Consider the following 14,366-nt stretch of genomic DNA (forward strand, 5'->3'; position numbering starts at 1 on the left):
CATACAAAAATTTCATTCACGTGCTTTATATAATTTTTTTGACCAATTTTTTTTCTAAAATAAACAAATATTTCAATTTTTAATATAGTATTAATTAATATTTTTAAAATTATACATATATAACTAATAATTTTGCACCACCATGTCAATAAAAATAGTTTATATCTCTACCTTATTTATAGTGTTTATTGACTTGTGACAGTATAAAAGTTGACTTTATACTCCCATATTTTATTCCATAATAGTATAATGATTCGATTAATTAAAGAAGAATTCAGTTTAGAAAAACTGTCTTTTAAACATTCATACTCGATTTATTAAATCAATAATTTTAGTTCAATTTAATTTTAAATAAATTAAAATAAAACTATTTACTATAATTTCGAGTGGCTTTTTACTATAATTTGGTTAAGCTCTATTAGGTTTTTAAACGAACTCGGTACTACTCTTGAATTTGAATTTGGCTTCTAGATAGATATATAGATATAATATGATAGCACCCATTTACACTGCAAGCAAAATAATGAACGAGTGGCCCTCACTTCTCACTATATAAAGATATCATTTCCCACCATTGCCTTCTCACACCATTCCCCTCTCTCTCTCCATACATTATCAATATCTCTTCTCTTTCATTTTCCTCTCTTCAGGTTAGTTTCTAAATTTCATTTTTTTTTTTAAATAATAATTTCCACCGTTCATACTTAATTACATACATTTTTTGTCTAATTATTTACTTAATTATCAATTATACTTTAATTTAGGGTTTAACCTTTCAATTATTAAGGGCTTCTCTTCATAAATCTCATGTTAAACGGCTTTACCGTGAATCTTCTGTTTTCGATTGTTTTTTTTTATCAACTATAGTGAATTAATTGATTTGATTATTTAATTACATTCTAGTATACCTCATGTGTATTGCATTTTATTATATTTGATTTGTTTATGAAGCATAATTACTTGTGTTTTGAATTTAATTGCTGTTGTTTATGTAGAATGGGAAGTAATGGAAAAACTAATTATGGAGAATATACCTATGAGAATCTTGAGAGAGAGCCTTATTGGCCATCAGAGAAGCTGAAAATTTCCATCACTGGTGCTGGCGGTTTTATCGCGTCGCACTTAGCGCGGCGTCTCAAGAAGGAGGGGCATTACATTATTGCTTCTGATTGGAAGAAAAATGAGCACATGACTGAGGATATGTTCTGTGATGAGTTCCATCTTGTTGATCTTAGGGTCATGGATAACTGCCTTACCGTTACGAAAGGGGTTGACCATGTTTTCAATCTTGCTGCGGATATGGGTGGGATGGGTTTTATTCAGTCGAATCATTCCGTTATTATGTATAACAATACTATGATTAGTTTTAACATGATTGAAGCTGCTAGGATTAACGGCATTAAGAGGTTAGTGTCTTGTACGTTGTGTTTTTGGATATGTAACCGAAGATAAATTTGTGATGTTGTGTTGGTTATTCATGCCAATTGCGGAAAACTGTTTTTTTTTTTCTTCAGGTTTTTTTATGCCTCTAGTGCTTGTATCTACCCTGAATTTAAACAGTTGGAAACTACTAATGTGAGCTTGAAGGAGTCTGATGCATGGCCTGCTGAGGTTTGTTGACGATCCGTTTTAGTTGTTTGATGAATGTTGGTTCTTGGTTTTTATGTTGAGATTAGGACTAATGTGTTCAATTTGATGAATGTGTTTAGCCACAAGATGCGTATGGGCTTGAGAAGCTTGCAACTGAGGAGATATGCAAGCATTATAACAAAGATTTTGGAATTGAATGCCGCATTGGAAGGTTCCATAACATATATGGTCCTTTTGGTACATGGAAAGGTATGAAATTAACTGAACTGCGAGTTTGGGTTGTTTCGTTATTTCCAAATGAGTAAACTGGTAGCGTTTTTAATATTGGCGTGATTTTGGATTTAATAAGTTTGTTGCTTTGTCATACAGGTGGAAGGGAGAAGGCTCCGGCTGCATTTTGTCGGAAAGCAATCACATCTACTGACAAATTTGAGATGTGGGGAGATGGTTTGCAAACACGATCATTCACATTCATTGATGAGTGTGTTGAAGGTGTACTTCGGTAGGTCTTTGCTGATTGTGTGGCTTTTCCAGCTTTATTCATGTGCTTTTGTTGGGTTTTCTCAGTTTGAATTAGAATTTTGAGGTTATCATTTATGTAAACAGAGGTATTCAAGTAAACTTTTCATGTTTGAGTTATTCTAAGGAGTCATCAATTTCATTAAAAAAGTTTCTTTGCAAAATCCGGTTAGCTGACTCAATCAACATTATTGCATTAAATGACTATAAGCGGGCTTACTGCTTCTGTATAATTTATCATTTGTCTTAATTGGTTGGATAGGGAAGATGATGCGACGTTTATCAAGTAATTGCTTTGTTTAATCTTTTACTTTAAAAGATAATTCATATTCTATGATATAAGAATTGACATTTTGGTCTATTGTTGTGTTTAGACTGACTAAATCCGACTTCCGTGAGCCGGTAAATATCGGAAGTGATGAAATGGTCAGCATGAATGAGATGGCTGAGATCGTTCTTGGTTTTGATGACAAGAAAACTCCTATACATCACATTCCAGGCCCAGAGGGTGTTCGAGGTCGTAACTCAGACAATACACTTATCAAAGAGAAGCTTGGCTGGGCTCCAACAATGAAGTTGAAGGTATAAAATGACTCCTTTCTTCTTTCTTGTGTCTTGTGTCTCACTAACATTTTATCAAATCTGGCTTGTTTATTTTCTTCGAGAAAGAGTAATGAGATGTTCAGGTTTTCTACTCCGATAAAATTCATAGTTTAATCTTAATGAACGAACACGAACAGGATTCTGCTTATACTTACAGAAATATCTAAATTCTGGTATTGTAGGACGGACTGAGGATTACTTACATCTGGATTAAGGAACAGCTCGAGAAGGAAACGGCTAAAGGTATCGATACATCAGGATACGGGTCATCAAAAGTGGTGCAAACCCAAGCTCCAGTGCAGTTAGGCTCACTTCGTGCAGCTGACGGCAAAGAAGGAAGTAGTTAATTCATGGCAGTAGCAGTCAAGTTAAGGTTTCCGAAGAAAAGTTGACTTCATATTGCAGATTAATAAAGATCTGTGGTCATGTTATTAGCTGTTCGCAGGTTATTTATGCATAGATTGGGTCGGTGCGTGAGGTGGTTTACTGAACTAGAAGTTCTAAACCACTTGTTTTTAGTCTCAGTCTTTGGTTAATAAGCGGAGAATTGTTTTCTGCCGTGTGATTTCTGAAGTTCAATGTAATTGATTTTCATGTTATTTCTGAATGTTTTGTTATATTAGTATATGTAGTGTGGAACTTATGTATGATTTTGGCTAAAAGCTTCCTGTTGAACATTCTTCCTCTATATTTATCACTGCAGAACATTCTTTATCACTAATTTTGTTCCAACACTGCATAACAAAACCCACCAAATCCACCATGTTTCCACCATTGAAACAAAGTAAACTCAACTGCATAATAAGTATGTGGCAGAAAAACACACATTGGAAATCAGAGTAACTAACTAACAACTACTATGAAATATCTATACCTTTCGGTCGATGTTTTTTCAGCATTCTATCATGAATTCAGTACTCAATTTAGATGTTCACCTTTGATGTAGGATGCTCCATCATAAATTAAGTCCGTTAGTGCTAAATTTAGATCATTCTTTATCACTAATTTTGTTCCAACACTGCATAACAAAACCCACCAAATCCACCATGTTTCCACCATTGAAACAAAGTAAACTCAACTGCATAATAAGTATGTGGCAGAAAAACACATTGGAAATCAGAGTAACTAACTAACAACTACTATGAAATATCTATACCTTTCGGTCGATGTTTTTTCAGCATTCTATCATGAATTCAGTACTCAATTTAGATGTTCACCTTTGATGTAGGATGCTCCATCATAAATTAAGTCCGTTAGTGCTAAATTTAGATCATTCTTTATCACTAATTTTGTTCCAACACTGCATAACAAAACCCACCAAATCCACCATGTTTCCACCATTGAAACAAAGTAAACTCAACTGCATAATAAGTATGTGGCAGAAAAACACACATTGGAAATCAGAGTAACTAACTAACAACTACTATGAAATATCTATACCTTTCGGTCGATGTTTTTTCAGCATTCTATCATGAATTCAGTACTCAATTTAGATGTTCACCTTTGATGTAGGATGCTCCATCATAAATTAAGTCCGTTAGTGCTAAATTTAGATCATTCTTGTTGCTTCTTTATAATCATGATAACTAAGGGTCTGCAAAATCGGTTATTCATAACCAAATTTATATTTAAATTATTCCATTTTTAAAAATCTAATTTAAATATTAAAATATAAATGTGGGTATTTATTTTATTATCTAAATTCTAACCGATAACCATAATAATAATAATAATGTCATTTAGTTATTGGATATCCAAATTCTATTATGTGTTAATTTATCTATTCAAATTCTATTATGTGTTAATTTATCTGTTTTGTTTATTTTTATTTTTTATCATATAGACATATATACATTATAATCTATAGGTTGGTATAATATAAAGCTCCATCCGAAACTTTGAAGTTTGTTTCTACTTATTGTATGTTATTAATCCACAATTTAAATGTATTAATAATATCAGTTGAAAATAGTGATTTTAAATTATATTTTTAACAAATTTCATGAAAAAATTAATATTTTCCAAAGTGAAGAAATTAAAATTTTATATAAGCTCATTTAATTTTTACTCTGTATATAATTCTTAAAGGTGTCAACATATGCAACTTTCGAGAATACAGTTTTAACATCTCTACCTACATAAGAGATTTTAGAAGTTTGAACAATTTTTTTGACAAATTATTTATTTTATAAACAATTAAGATTTATAGTGATATGGTTCATAATTATTTTATTTTCTGATCCTCTTTATGTAACACATCATATTATGTCATTGTTTTTAATTGAGATATTATTGTGGGGATTATAAAAGTTAAATTTAAAGTAATTTTTTAAAATAAATATTTTTTTATATAAAATAATTTTATAATTAATTAAAATAAAAAGTTGGTTAAAAGAAAATAAAACTATTTTTGATATAAAATTGATTTTTTTAAAATCTAGTTTTAAAACTGTTTTTGAATTTATAAAGTTGAGTTTGAAATTGATTTTTTTAAAGAAAATAAAAAATTGGTTTTGAAAAAAATCGGTTTAAAACTGATTTTTTTTTGAGAAATCCATTTCAAATTGAACCGATCCATTTATAAACCGATTTTAGAAAAATAAATTGGTTTTGTGAAAATAGTTTTAAGATTCAAACAAAATCATATATATGATTCAATTTGATTTGATTTATGATGTATGCACACCCCTAATAATAATTAGTTGGATCCCTCTTTCCTCCTATAACTCCATATAGAAACTCACTCGTATTCATAACCCAATAAGGTAGTGACAAGTTGATATGAGTAAGAACTAATACGATCTTTTAAAAAAATGGATGAAATTGCAATTATTGTTGTATTTCTTTCAAGAACTTACAATGTGAGTTAAATGAATGAAATTGCAAAAGTGCAACATGAATTGAACAAAGAGGTTTGATATACATTAGATACCTAATCTACATTAGCAAGAAAAGATCCACAAGAAAATACATACTCCGTTACACCATCAAAACTACATCATTAGTAAAAATATACATGTACAAAGAGATGATGCAAACTGCACCTACACTACATAAATCTCATATATATATATATATATATAATATATATATATATATATATATATATATATATATAATATATATATATATTATATATATATATATATATATAAAATTCATTCTCATATGTAGTTCAATATTTTTGCAGTGGGCTGTATATTCACTTCGAAATACCATAATTTTGTTGATTTGTAATTTCTTGTATTGAAGTAGGTTGCTCGACAGAAATTTCGACTTAGGTCTAATTTTGTAGTATTAGCAGAATTATGTATTTTGGGATTTGCTTAAGGACCAAGCAAACCCAAATCTATAAATAGGGAGTAATCCCTATCATTGTAACAACTTAAAAGTGAATAATTGCAGTTTGCAAAGTTTGAGAGCAGAGAGAAACTCTGCATAATTTCTCAAGTTCTTTTTCTTCCATTTCTTCGTAAAACCCTAACCCCCCCCCCCAAATTCAATATTTTCTTCTTTAATTATCAATTGTCCAGTAAAATCTTGCAACCAAGGTTGGTTGATTAACTCGAGTGAAGAGTGAAGAACAAGAGGAGTGTTCAATCAAAAAGATTGATTCTTGTTCATTAAGATTTGGTTCAAAATTCATCAAGTTGTGGTGAAATTCTTGAACGGGAATTGGCGAATTTCCAACATCTGGTATCTAGAGTACTAGCTGATCGATTCGTGGGAAGAAAAACACGATGGTGTTGAATCATCCGAATGGAAATTTTCTGGTGAGTCTCCCAATTTTGAAGGGTCAGAACTATGAGAATTGGTGTAAACATATGAAGGTTGTTTTCTATTGTCAAGATGAGATCTTGTGAAGGAGGGAGTGTCGCCGCTTGAAGAAAACACAACAGATGAAGAAAAGGCCGCACACATAGAATTGAAGAAGAAAGATTATAAAGCTCTATTTATAATTCATCAATATGTTGATTCTTATAATTTCGAAAAGGTTAATGATGTAGAATCGTCGAAAGAAGCATGTGAGATCTCGGAGAAATGGTTTGGAGGCACAGAGAAGGTGAAAGATGTGAGGTTACAAACTCACAAAAGAATGTATGAATTGCTTCAAATGAAAGACAATGAAATCATAACTGATTTTTGCACTGAGGTTACGAAACTGGTGAATTAAATCAAGGTATGTGGTGAAACATTGACATCAAAATCAGTTGTTTCAAAGATCTCGAGATCATTAGCTCGAAAGTTCGACCACGTGGTAGTAGCCATAGAAGAGTCAAAATATTTTTCAACATTGACAAAGGAAGAGCTTCAAGGGACGCTTGAATCTCATGAACAAAGAATGGCTGAAAGAGCTGCAGGAAATAAAGAGAGAATGATACTTTAAAAATTAAATTGATAGTTTATTGATTAAAAAAGTTATGTAGGAAATGATCAGGTGGCGTGGCGTGGCGTGTGAGATGTGGTAGAAGCTTCCACGCTCTACTTGGACCGTGATTTATTGAGGAGATTCATTTTGGATTTATTGAAGATTTGTTTAAGATTCCATAGGCTTGCAAGAGTGTGCAATGTTTGTAATTGGTTGTGACAATTCCAGTGGAAAAGAAGAAAGTTCTTCTCTCTAGGTTGACCTTGGTAGCAGTGTGTGGAAGTTTAAACATAGGGTAGGAGTTCTTTGATATTTAGATAGACCAACACTCAAGATACCAATGAAATTGTGTGGAAATTAGCGTATACGGAGACTTAGGAGTTGGTTATTGGAGTTGGAAGATTCAAGAAGCAATCTCGAGTAAACATTTCTCATAGAGTTCAGTTTGTGGAGCTGTGTACAAGTCAAGATCCAGAATATAATAAATTTTATTTTCAAAATTTTATTTGTGGACTATTGGTTATAGGAACTATTGTAATATTGTTGAAAATCATAGTGGAAGACCAACGGATTTTCAATTGGAAACCATTAGATAATGGATTTAGCACAAAGCAAGGGAGAACGTGACAAACCACTATAAATCCTGATGTACTATCTTAGTGTGGATTAAGTCTGAAGACTATGATAGTAGAATCTTGTGCGTAATTGGAAATCATTCGATAACACATCTGGTAAATTGAAAGATTTTTCAATTAGATTAGTTTGTACTTTGGTCAAATTCAGTAGTTCAATTGGATATGCTTCATTTCAGAACCAGGATTGGTGATGATTGCGAAAACTATGGCAGAATGGAGCTCCTGATGTTCTTTGCGGATTCGGAACCATGGACCGAAGGTTGCGACCATGGTGCTTCTTGAATAAAAGGTATTAATGTTGATAACCATTGCTTCTATCTCCGATACAGTGGACCTAGGGGTGGGGGTACCTACATGGTTAGCACTCGAACACCCAAGTCAGTTAAGGTTCAAGATAGGTGATAGTGAAATTGGAGATTAGAGGTTTTGTGTGTGTACCTTAGAACCCTTTACGAATGTAGTTATACCTTGGGATTGGTGGAGTAGACTAGGTAATAGTCCTTGTTCCATTGGGCTTTTAATCAGTGAGTAGTAGTGGAACTCAAATCTTTGATCGACACAGACCGAAGGGTACTGGATCTTTGTTGGCATAGACCAGTAGGTTCCGGGTCTTGGGCCAACACGAAACAATTTCCCCAAAGACTTAAAGGATTTTATCCATGTGCCGGTTGACATACGCCTCTTAGGTTTTTCCTAAGCCTGATACGGATGTGAACATTGAATGCAGTCCTATCATTGAAGCGTTTCACCATGTTTATGTGACGTGTGACCTGAAAAGGTATAGGTTGACGTGACACAACTTTCTATGTACTTGAGTACACTCGAGTGCAGTTGTTTGCCCCAAATAAAATCTAACCACCAATCTTCCCTTATTTCCTACTTTAGATCTAATTTGTTCGATTTCCTTCGCATATATAAATATAGAGAGAGGACGTGTGAAAACGTTTTTAGTTCTTCCAGAAATTGAGTTTCCCTTGTCTCTTCGAGTTTTCCATCTCATTTGAGAGTACTTACTTCCCAGAGTAACCGTCGTTGCATGTTCATAAATTTGAAGTGCTAAAGCTTCGAATTTTCAGCTTCCTTTCTCATTTAAGAGCCTTTTCCCTTCTATTTCAGGCTACCTTATCTTCTCCTCAACTTTTACTGAAGTTTTTATCGCACTTTTATTATGATGGTTGTTAACCCTATTATCATCGAGAGTGACTAAGAGGATAGTATTTCTTCATCTTCAAGAGGGGGAATGAAGTCTGACTTGCATTCCTTTCCTTCTTCTAGTGGGGGTTTCGAATCAAGAATCATTGTATTGAGTGATGGTTTGGAGATGGAGGATTTGTATGGAGAATCTCTGATAGAAGAAACCCTATCCATGAACACTTCAGAACCTTTGTTCCTTGTGGAATTTGGTGGGGGTGGAAACCTTGCCGAGAGATCGATGCCTCCTCCTGTCATGACCAAGGAAGAAATAGAGGCTGCTTGTCAAAGGAGGTAACATGTCGATTGTAACACCCTAAAAACCATGACTTTTTAATTTAAAAAGATAAAAAATATTATTCTAAAAAAGGTGATAGACATTCACAACATGCATGCTCTTTTAAGTTAATAAAAACATGCAGCGGAACTCAACATAAATATATAATTTAAAGTATCTATGAAATATAAGTAATGGATTTAAATTAAACAAATCCAAAACAATCAACTCAAACAATGATAACGACCCATTCCCAGTGTTATAGATCAGAGATACCAAAAACCAAATAATGGAAAACGATAAATAAATGAAGAAAAAACTCAATGCCATCTTCCAACTCACAATAACTCTTGCTCCTCATAATATCTGTACCATAGCCCACAAAAAACCACAAGAGAAAGAGGGGTGAGAATACGCTCAAATATATTAGTGATGCAAAACATAGAAAGGGTAGTATATTCATATAATCAATAAACACATAATTCATTCACATCAACCAAACAAATTATAATACCTTTATGTATGAAATGCAACTAATACATAAACTCAATGCATGTGGTACCATTTTATGGACATCATAATTATGTTACTGATTTTCATCCACTCTCTACGGTTCTTCTTCAAACCCGGTTCCTCTTCAAACCCAAACTCATCACTAATCCCTTCTTCTAAACCATCAACTCGTCACTTCTCAACTCAACGCACATGATGCATGACATATAACAGCAACATGCAGGTGCAATGACACCACTAGTTCCACTTCGAACCATATACAACAACACATAAGGTAATCACATTAGTTCTCACTCTGAACTACACATCTCAATATCAACAACCTATAATTACAACTCGTATTTTAATTATACACACATTTCAACAACATATGCTCATACATCGAATAAATTATCGACATAACACTTAATGCCTGTCAATTCTATTCACAATCTCACCAAACACGAAAAAACAGCAACACACAATCGCTGGAATCGGAGACAACCCAACGATTCAAATCGAAAACAACACTATGCGTTGTTACTTCTTACTAAGCGAGACTCTCGTTCGCTAAGCAGCGCTTCATCCTCATTGAGCGAGGAAACCCAGAACAACAAAAACCAGAAACGCGATTCCACCATTGGAGCCCTATCGAAACTCCGATTTTAACCCCTAATCGCCCAATCCAAACAGAAGACAACATATACATATCATACCAAGATTAATGCATCATATATTCACTGATTAAACACCTAATCCATCTCTTATCATGAATCTAAGGTTATGTTCCTAATGCCAAAAACATACACATGAACAACAACTCAATCAATTAGCACATACAAAGGCATACGAAAATCAATAATAAAATAATGCATAAACTTCATGTTATTCACATCAATTACAATATGTTTTACACAAACCTTTTCAAAGAACACATAAACATCAACAATCGTGAAAGTAGGAGAAAACCTAGAGGAAGAGGAGGATCCCTCTCCACTCTTCATGTATTTGACACCAATATTAGAGTAATCCCCCATTACCTTAATTTTCTAGCAAAGATTTCAAGCTTTGGTTATGACTTCTCCTTCCTAGAGCTCTCTTTAGGGTTCCTTGCCTCTTTCTCCCTTTTGCAGCTTTTCACGTATCAGACTAAAACTCCCTACTCCCCTCACTTTTCTATATATTTAATCTTATTTTAATATAAAAATTCTACACTTGTCCCTCCACTTTTCCTTATTCCACCCTTACGCTCTAATTTTCTCATTAATTCAATTTTTACCCCAAAACTCATAGTTCCTTATTTTCTATTATTTTAATTAAATAAAATCTAATAAATCCTAATAAATCCAAAAATCGTCAAATAAATTCACTAAAAAAGGAAGAAGATAAATGCAATTAAAAATTCAATTAAATAATTAATTGAAAATTCTGGGCGCTACAACTCTCCCCCACTTAAAGAATTTACGTCCTTGAAAATTACATGAACGGAACAACTCCGGATTAGACTCTTTCATCTGACTCTCCAGCTCCCACATCATGCTTCCTCAAACAGGTCCTCCCAACACTAAATTCACCAGGACAATCTCTTTACCTCTCAAGTATTTCACTTCTCGATCATCAACTCTCAATGATGATGCCTCCACAGTCAAGTTACCCCTTACTTGTACATCATCCATTTGAATCACATGAAATGCATCAGGAACATACTTCCAAAGTTGAGACACGTGAAACACACTATGAAGATTCGAAAGAGACGGTGGTAAGGCAACTTTGTAGGCCACTTATCCTACCATATTTAAAATCTGATAAGAATCAATGAAATGAGGCATGAGCTTTCGAGATTTCAACGTACGTGCAACTTATGTCACCAGAGTGACTCACAAGAATACATGATAAACTTCTCGAAATTCAAGTGCTTTCCTCCGCTTATAATGATAACTCTTTTACCTTCTATGCTATTCTTTCATCTTCTCCTAAATCATCTTAATGTTCTTAGTAGTTTTCCGAAGAATCTCTGGCCCAATCATAACACTTTCACCAGATTCATACCAACACAAAGGAGTCTTACACCTTATACCTTACAAAGATTCGAAAGGATCCATTCCAATAATAGAATGGAAAATTTTGTTATAAGTAAAATAAATCAATGGAAAGTAACTGTTCCAGTTACCTCCCTGTTCCAAAACACAAATTCTCAATAAGGTAAGAATAACCTACTGGGGAGAGAAATCAAATAGTATTTACAACTACCGGTTACTGGGCAGAAGACCAAAGAGAGAGTATCCGTCACCTGATTAAAGTTAACATATCAAGGATAAACTCAAAGGAAGAATATCTGTCATCAGGTTAGGATGAACATATCAAGGATAGACTGACAAAGAGAAAAATAGGAATTACATCTACCAGTTACTAGGTAGAATACCAGAGAGAATATCTGTCACCGGTTAGGATGAACATATCAAGGATAGACTCAGTAGGGGAAAGTAGGAATTACAACTACCAGTTACTGGGTAGAATACCAAACAAAAGAGAAAATCTGTCACCGGTCAAAGTGAGCATATCAAGGATAGACTCTCCGGGAATAAAATAGGGATTACAAATACCTTTTTATCGGGTAGAAAACCAAAAAGGAAGAATATCCGTCACCGGTTAGGATGAACATATCAAAGATAAACTCACTAGGGAAATGTGAAAACGAATCCGCTGGGGAATACAAAGGAAGTAGATTACATTTTACCGGGTATTGGGAAAAAGTAATGTACTCAACATTAAGACGAATATTACCAGTTACTGGGTAATAGACTATCGGAGACCAAAAGATCCATCTAGGTAAAAACTAGAAAGAAACGGTTAAATAAGGACTCAAACCAATGAGGATATAACTCAAGGGGAGTGGTTCCGTCCAGATAATTAACTGAGGAGGAAACTGGAATAACAATCATCCACGAGGGAATAACTCATTGGGGAATGAGAAAGGTTAAACTCTTTCTGCTTAAGGGGCCGACACTCTACAATTGAAGGAGGACAGACACACCAAATCTGCATGGGAAAATAATGTCACCAAAGCAGGGGATCAGGAGAAAAATCAATGCGATAAAATGCATAATGAAATATCTGATATATTATTTTATGCATGAATATGTATGTATATGATTTTGATTATGCTGACAACACAACACATAGGATACAAATAACAAAGATTTGAATCATCACTACAACACTCGGCTAATCTTAACAAGATGGACACACCAACTGGAGAAAGTACTATGGATGAAAATAAATCATCTAGCTTCGAATGAATCTACTATGGCTGGGAAAGACATGGAGAACATGGTTTCAATTAATCATGGAAAACTCTACAGGAAGAGAGCATTGCTGAAGGATGATCAACCAAACATGCCGACAATAGGGAAGGATCTGCTAAGGATCCAAAAAAATCAACACCGCGGGGAATTTTAAGTCAACACCATATTAAATGGGAGACAATCTTGCAGGGAACAAAATCAAATACTACTCAAAAATCAAACACTGTCGGAGAAGAGAGAACTTCTATCTGAAGATGAACTTCGCTGGGGAATACAAGAGATAAAACTCTGAATGAGGAATTAAGAAAACTGTTGGGGATGCTATGACAAAGCCCGTCACGTTCCTCAATAATCTCCAAATTCTTCTTGGAAATTACGAAATAAACCAATTCCAAGGCAAAGATAACCAGATCTGACTCACACAGGGGAAAAATTACCGTGGCTACACAAACGAATACAAATGGGGATCTACAAACCAAATAAAGGTTTCAGACATCCATGGTTCAATTAACAATCTCAAACTGGGGGATAATGAAACATGATAACCTTTTCCAGAGAACATGGATTTGCAAAGGGGACCGATCGTCAGCTCAACTAGAGATAAAACTACCAACTCTATTGAGGAGAGGAGATTATTCGGGAAGAAACTCCTCGACCAAGATGAGGATAAATGATGAATTGTTGGGGAGGAAAAGAGTTACCAAACCAGATGCTTGGGGAAGACCAATCAATGCTCCACACTTCAAGACTTACCTATTCTTAGATTGTTGTTGACATTCCTTGCTGAAACCGATTATTCTTAAAGTGAATGTTTTTTATTATTTTAAGAAAAATAATTATTCATTAATTTGTTTCAAAATTATCATCATAAAAATTCAATTTTATTTAACATAAGTAAATAAGAATAGAAATAATTGGATGAAAAGCTCAACTTTATTTAATAGAATGGTAGTCCATCAATGACAAGACTCCATGGATCTTTACAAAGTTTGAAAATGGTAATTTACATGGAAAAAAGCTACATTGAATACAATAATCACTAATCTCTCTACCAATTTTGAAATCTATTGTGTTCTTGTCTTCGGTTGAGAATGATGAACCAAAACCAAATGATTTGCTCAAAATTGTTCAAAGACCAGGACCCTCCGGATGCAGTTGCTTGCCATAATCCCTAATTTTTGCCTAGATTTCCCCAAGGTGGAGTACTCAATCTATCGGGATAAATTTTTTGTTTTATGTCTCTAATTTTTGCCTGGATCTCCCTTTCGGGTTTTCAATCCACCGAGAGGCTCATTTTTTCCCTAAGCCACCCTTTCAAGTTTTCGACTTAGCGAGTTGTTCTTTTCTTTTTAGGCGAAGTATTTCTTGACTGCATCAACATGCAT

At 33.9% G+C, this 14,366-nt stretch overlaps 1 protein-coding gene across 1 annotated transcript; it reads left to right on the forward strand.

Moving 5' to 3' along the window:
- Window positions 1-469: 469 nt before the first annotated feature.
- Window positions 470-3,389, forward strand: LOC127091812 (GDP-mannose 3,5-epimerase 2). Its single transcript, XM_051030520.1, has 7 exons — window positions 470-650; window positions 996-1,406; window positions 1,515-1,611; window positions 1,710-1,839; window positions 1,960-2,092; window positions 2,484-2,691; window positions 2,895-3,389. Exons 2-7 carry the CDS (start codon window positions 997-999, stop codon window positions 3,057-3,059), a joined length of 1,143 nt encoding a protein of 380 aa, XP_050886477.1. The 5' UTR covers window positions 470-650; window position 996; the 3' UTR covers window positions 3,060-3,389.
- The last annotated feature ends 10,977 nt before the right edge of the window (window positions 3,390-14,366 follow it).

The sequence above is a fragment of the Lathyrus oleraceus genome, chromosome 6 (genome assembly GCF_024323335.1).
Source record: "Lathyrus oleraceus cultivar Zhongwan6 chromosome 6, CAAS_Psat_ZW6_1.0, whole genome shotgun sequence".
Lineage (NCBI taxonomy): Eukaryota > Viridiplantae > Streptophyta > Magnoliopsida > Fabales > Fabaceae > Lathyrus > Lathyrus oleraceus.

Bases quoted from the DNA above. Each gene is read 5' to 3' on its own strand.
- LOC127091812 (XM_051030520.1), top strand. From the start codon at position 997: ATGGGAAGTAATGGAAAAACTAATTATGGAGAATATACCTATGAGAAT. The intron at 1,612-1,709 runs GTTTGTTGACGA...GAATGTGTTTAG, and splicing joins CTGATGCATGGCCTGCTGAG to CCACAAGATGCGTATGGGCT. The intron at 1,840-1,959 runs GTATGAAATTAA...TTTGTCATACAG, and splicing joins TCCTTTTGGTACATGGAAAG to GTGGAAGGGAGAAGGCTCCG.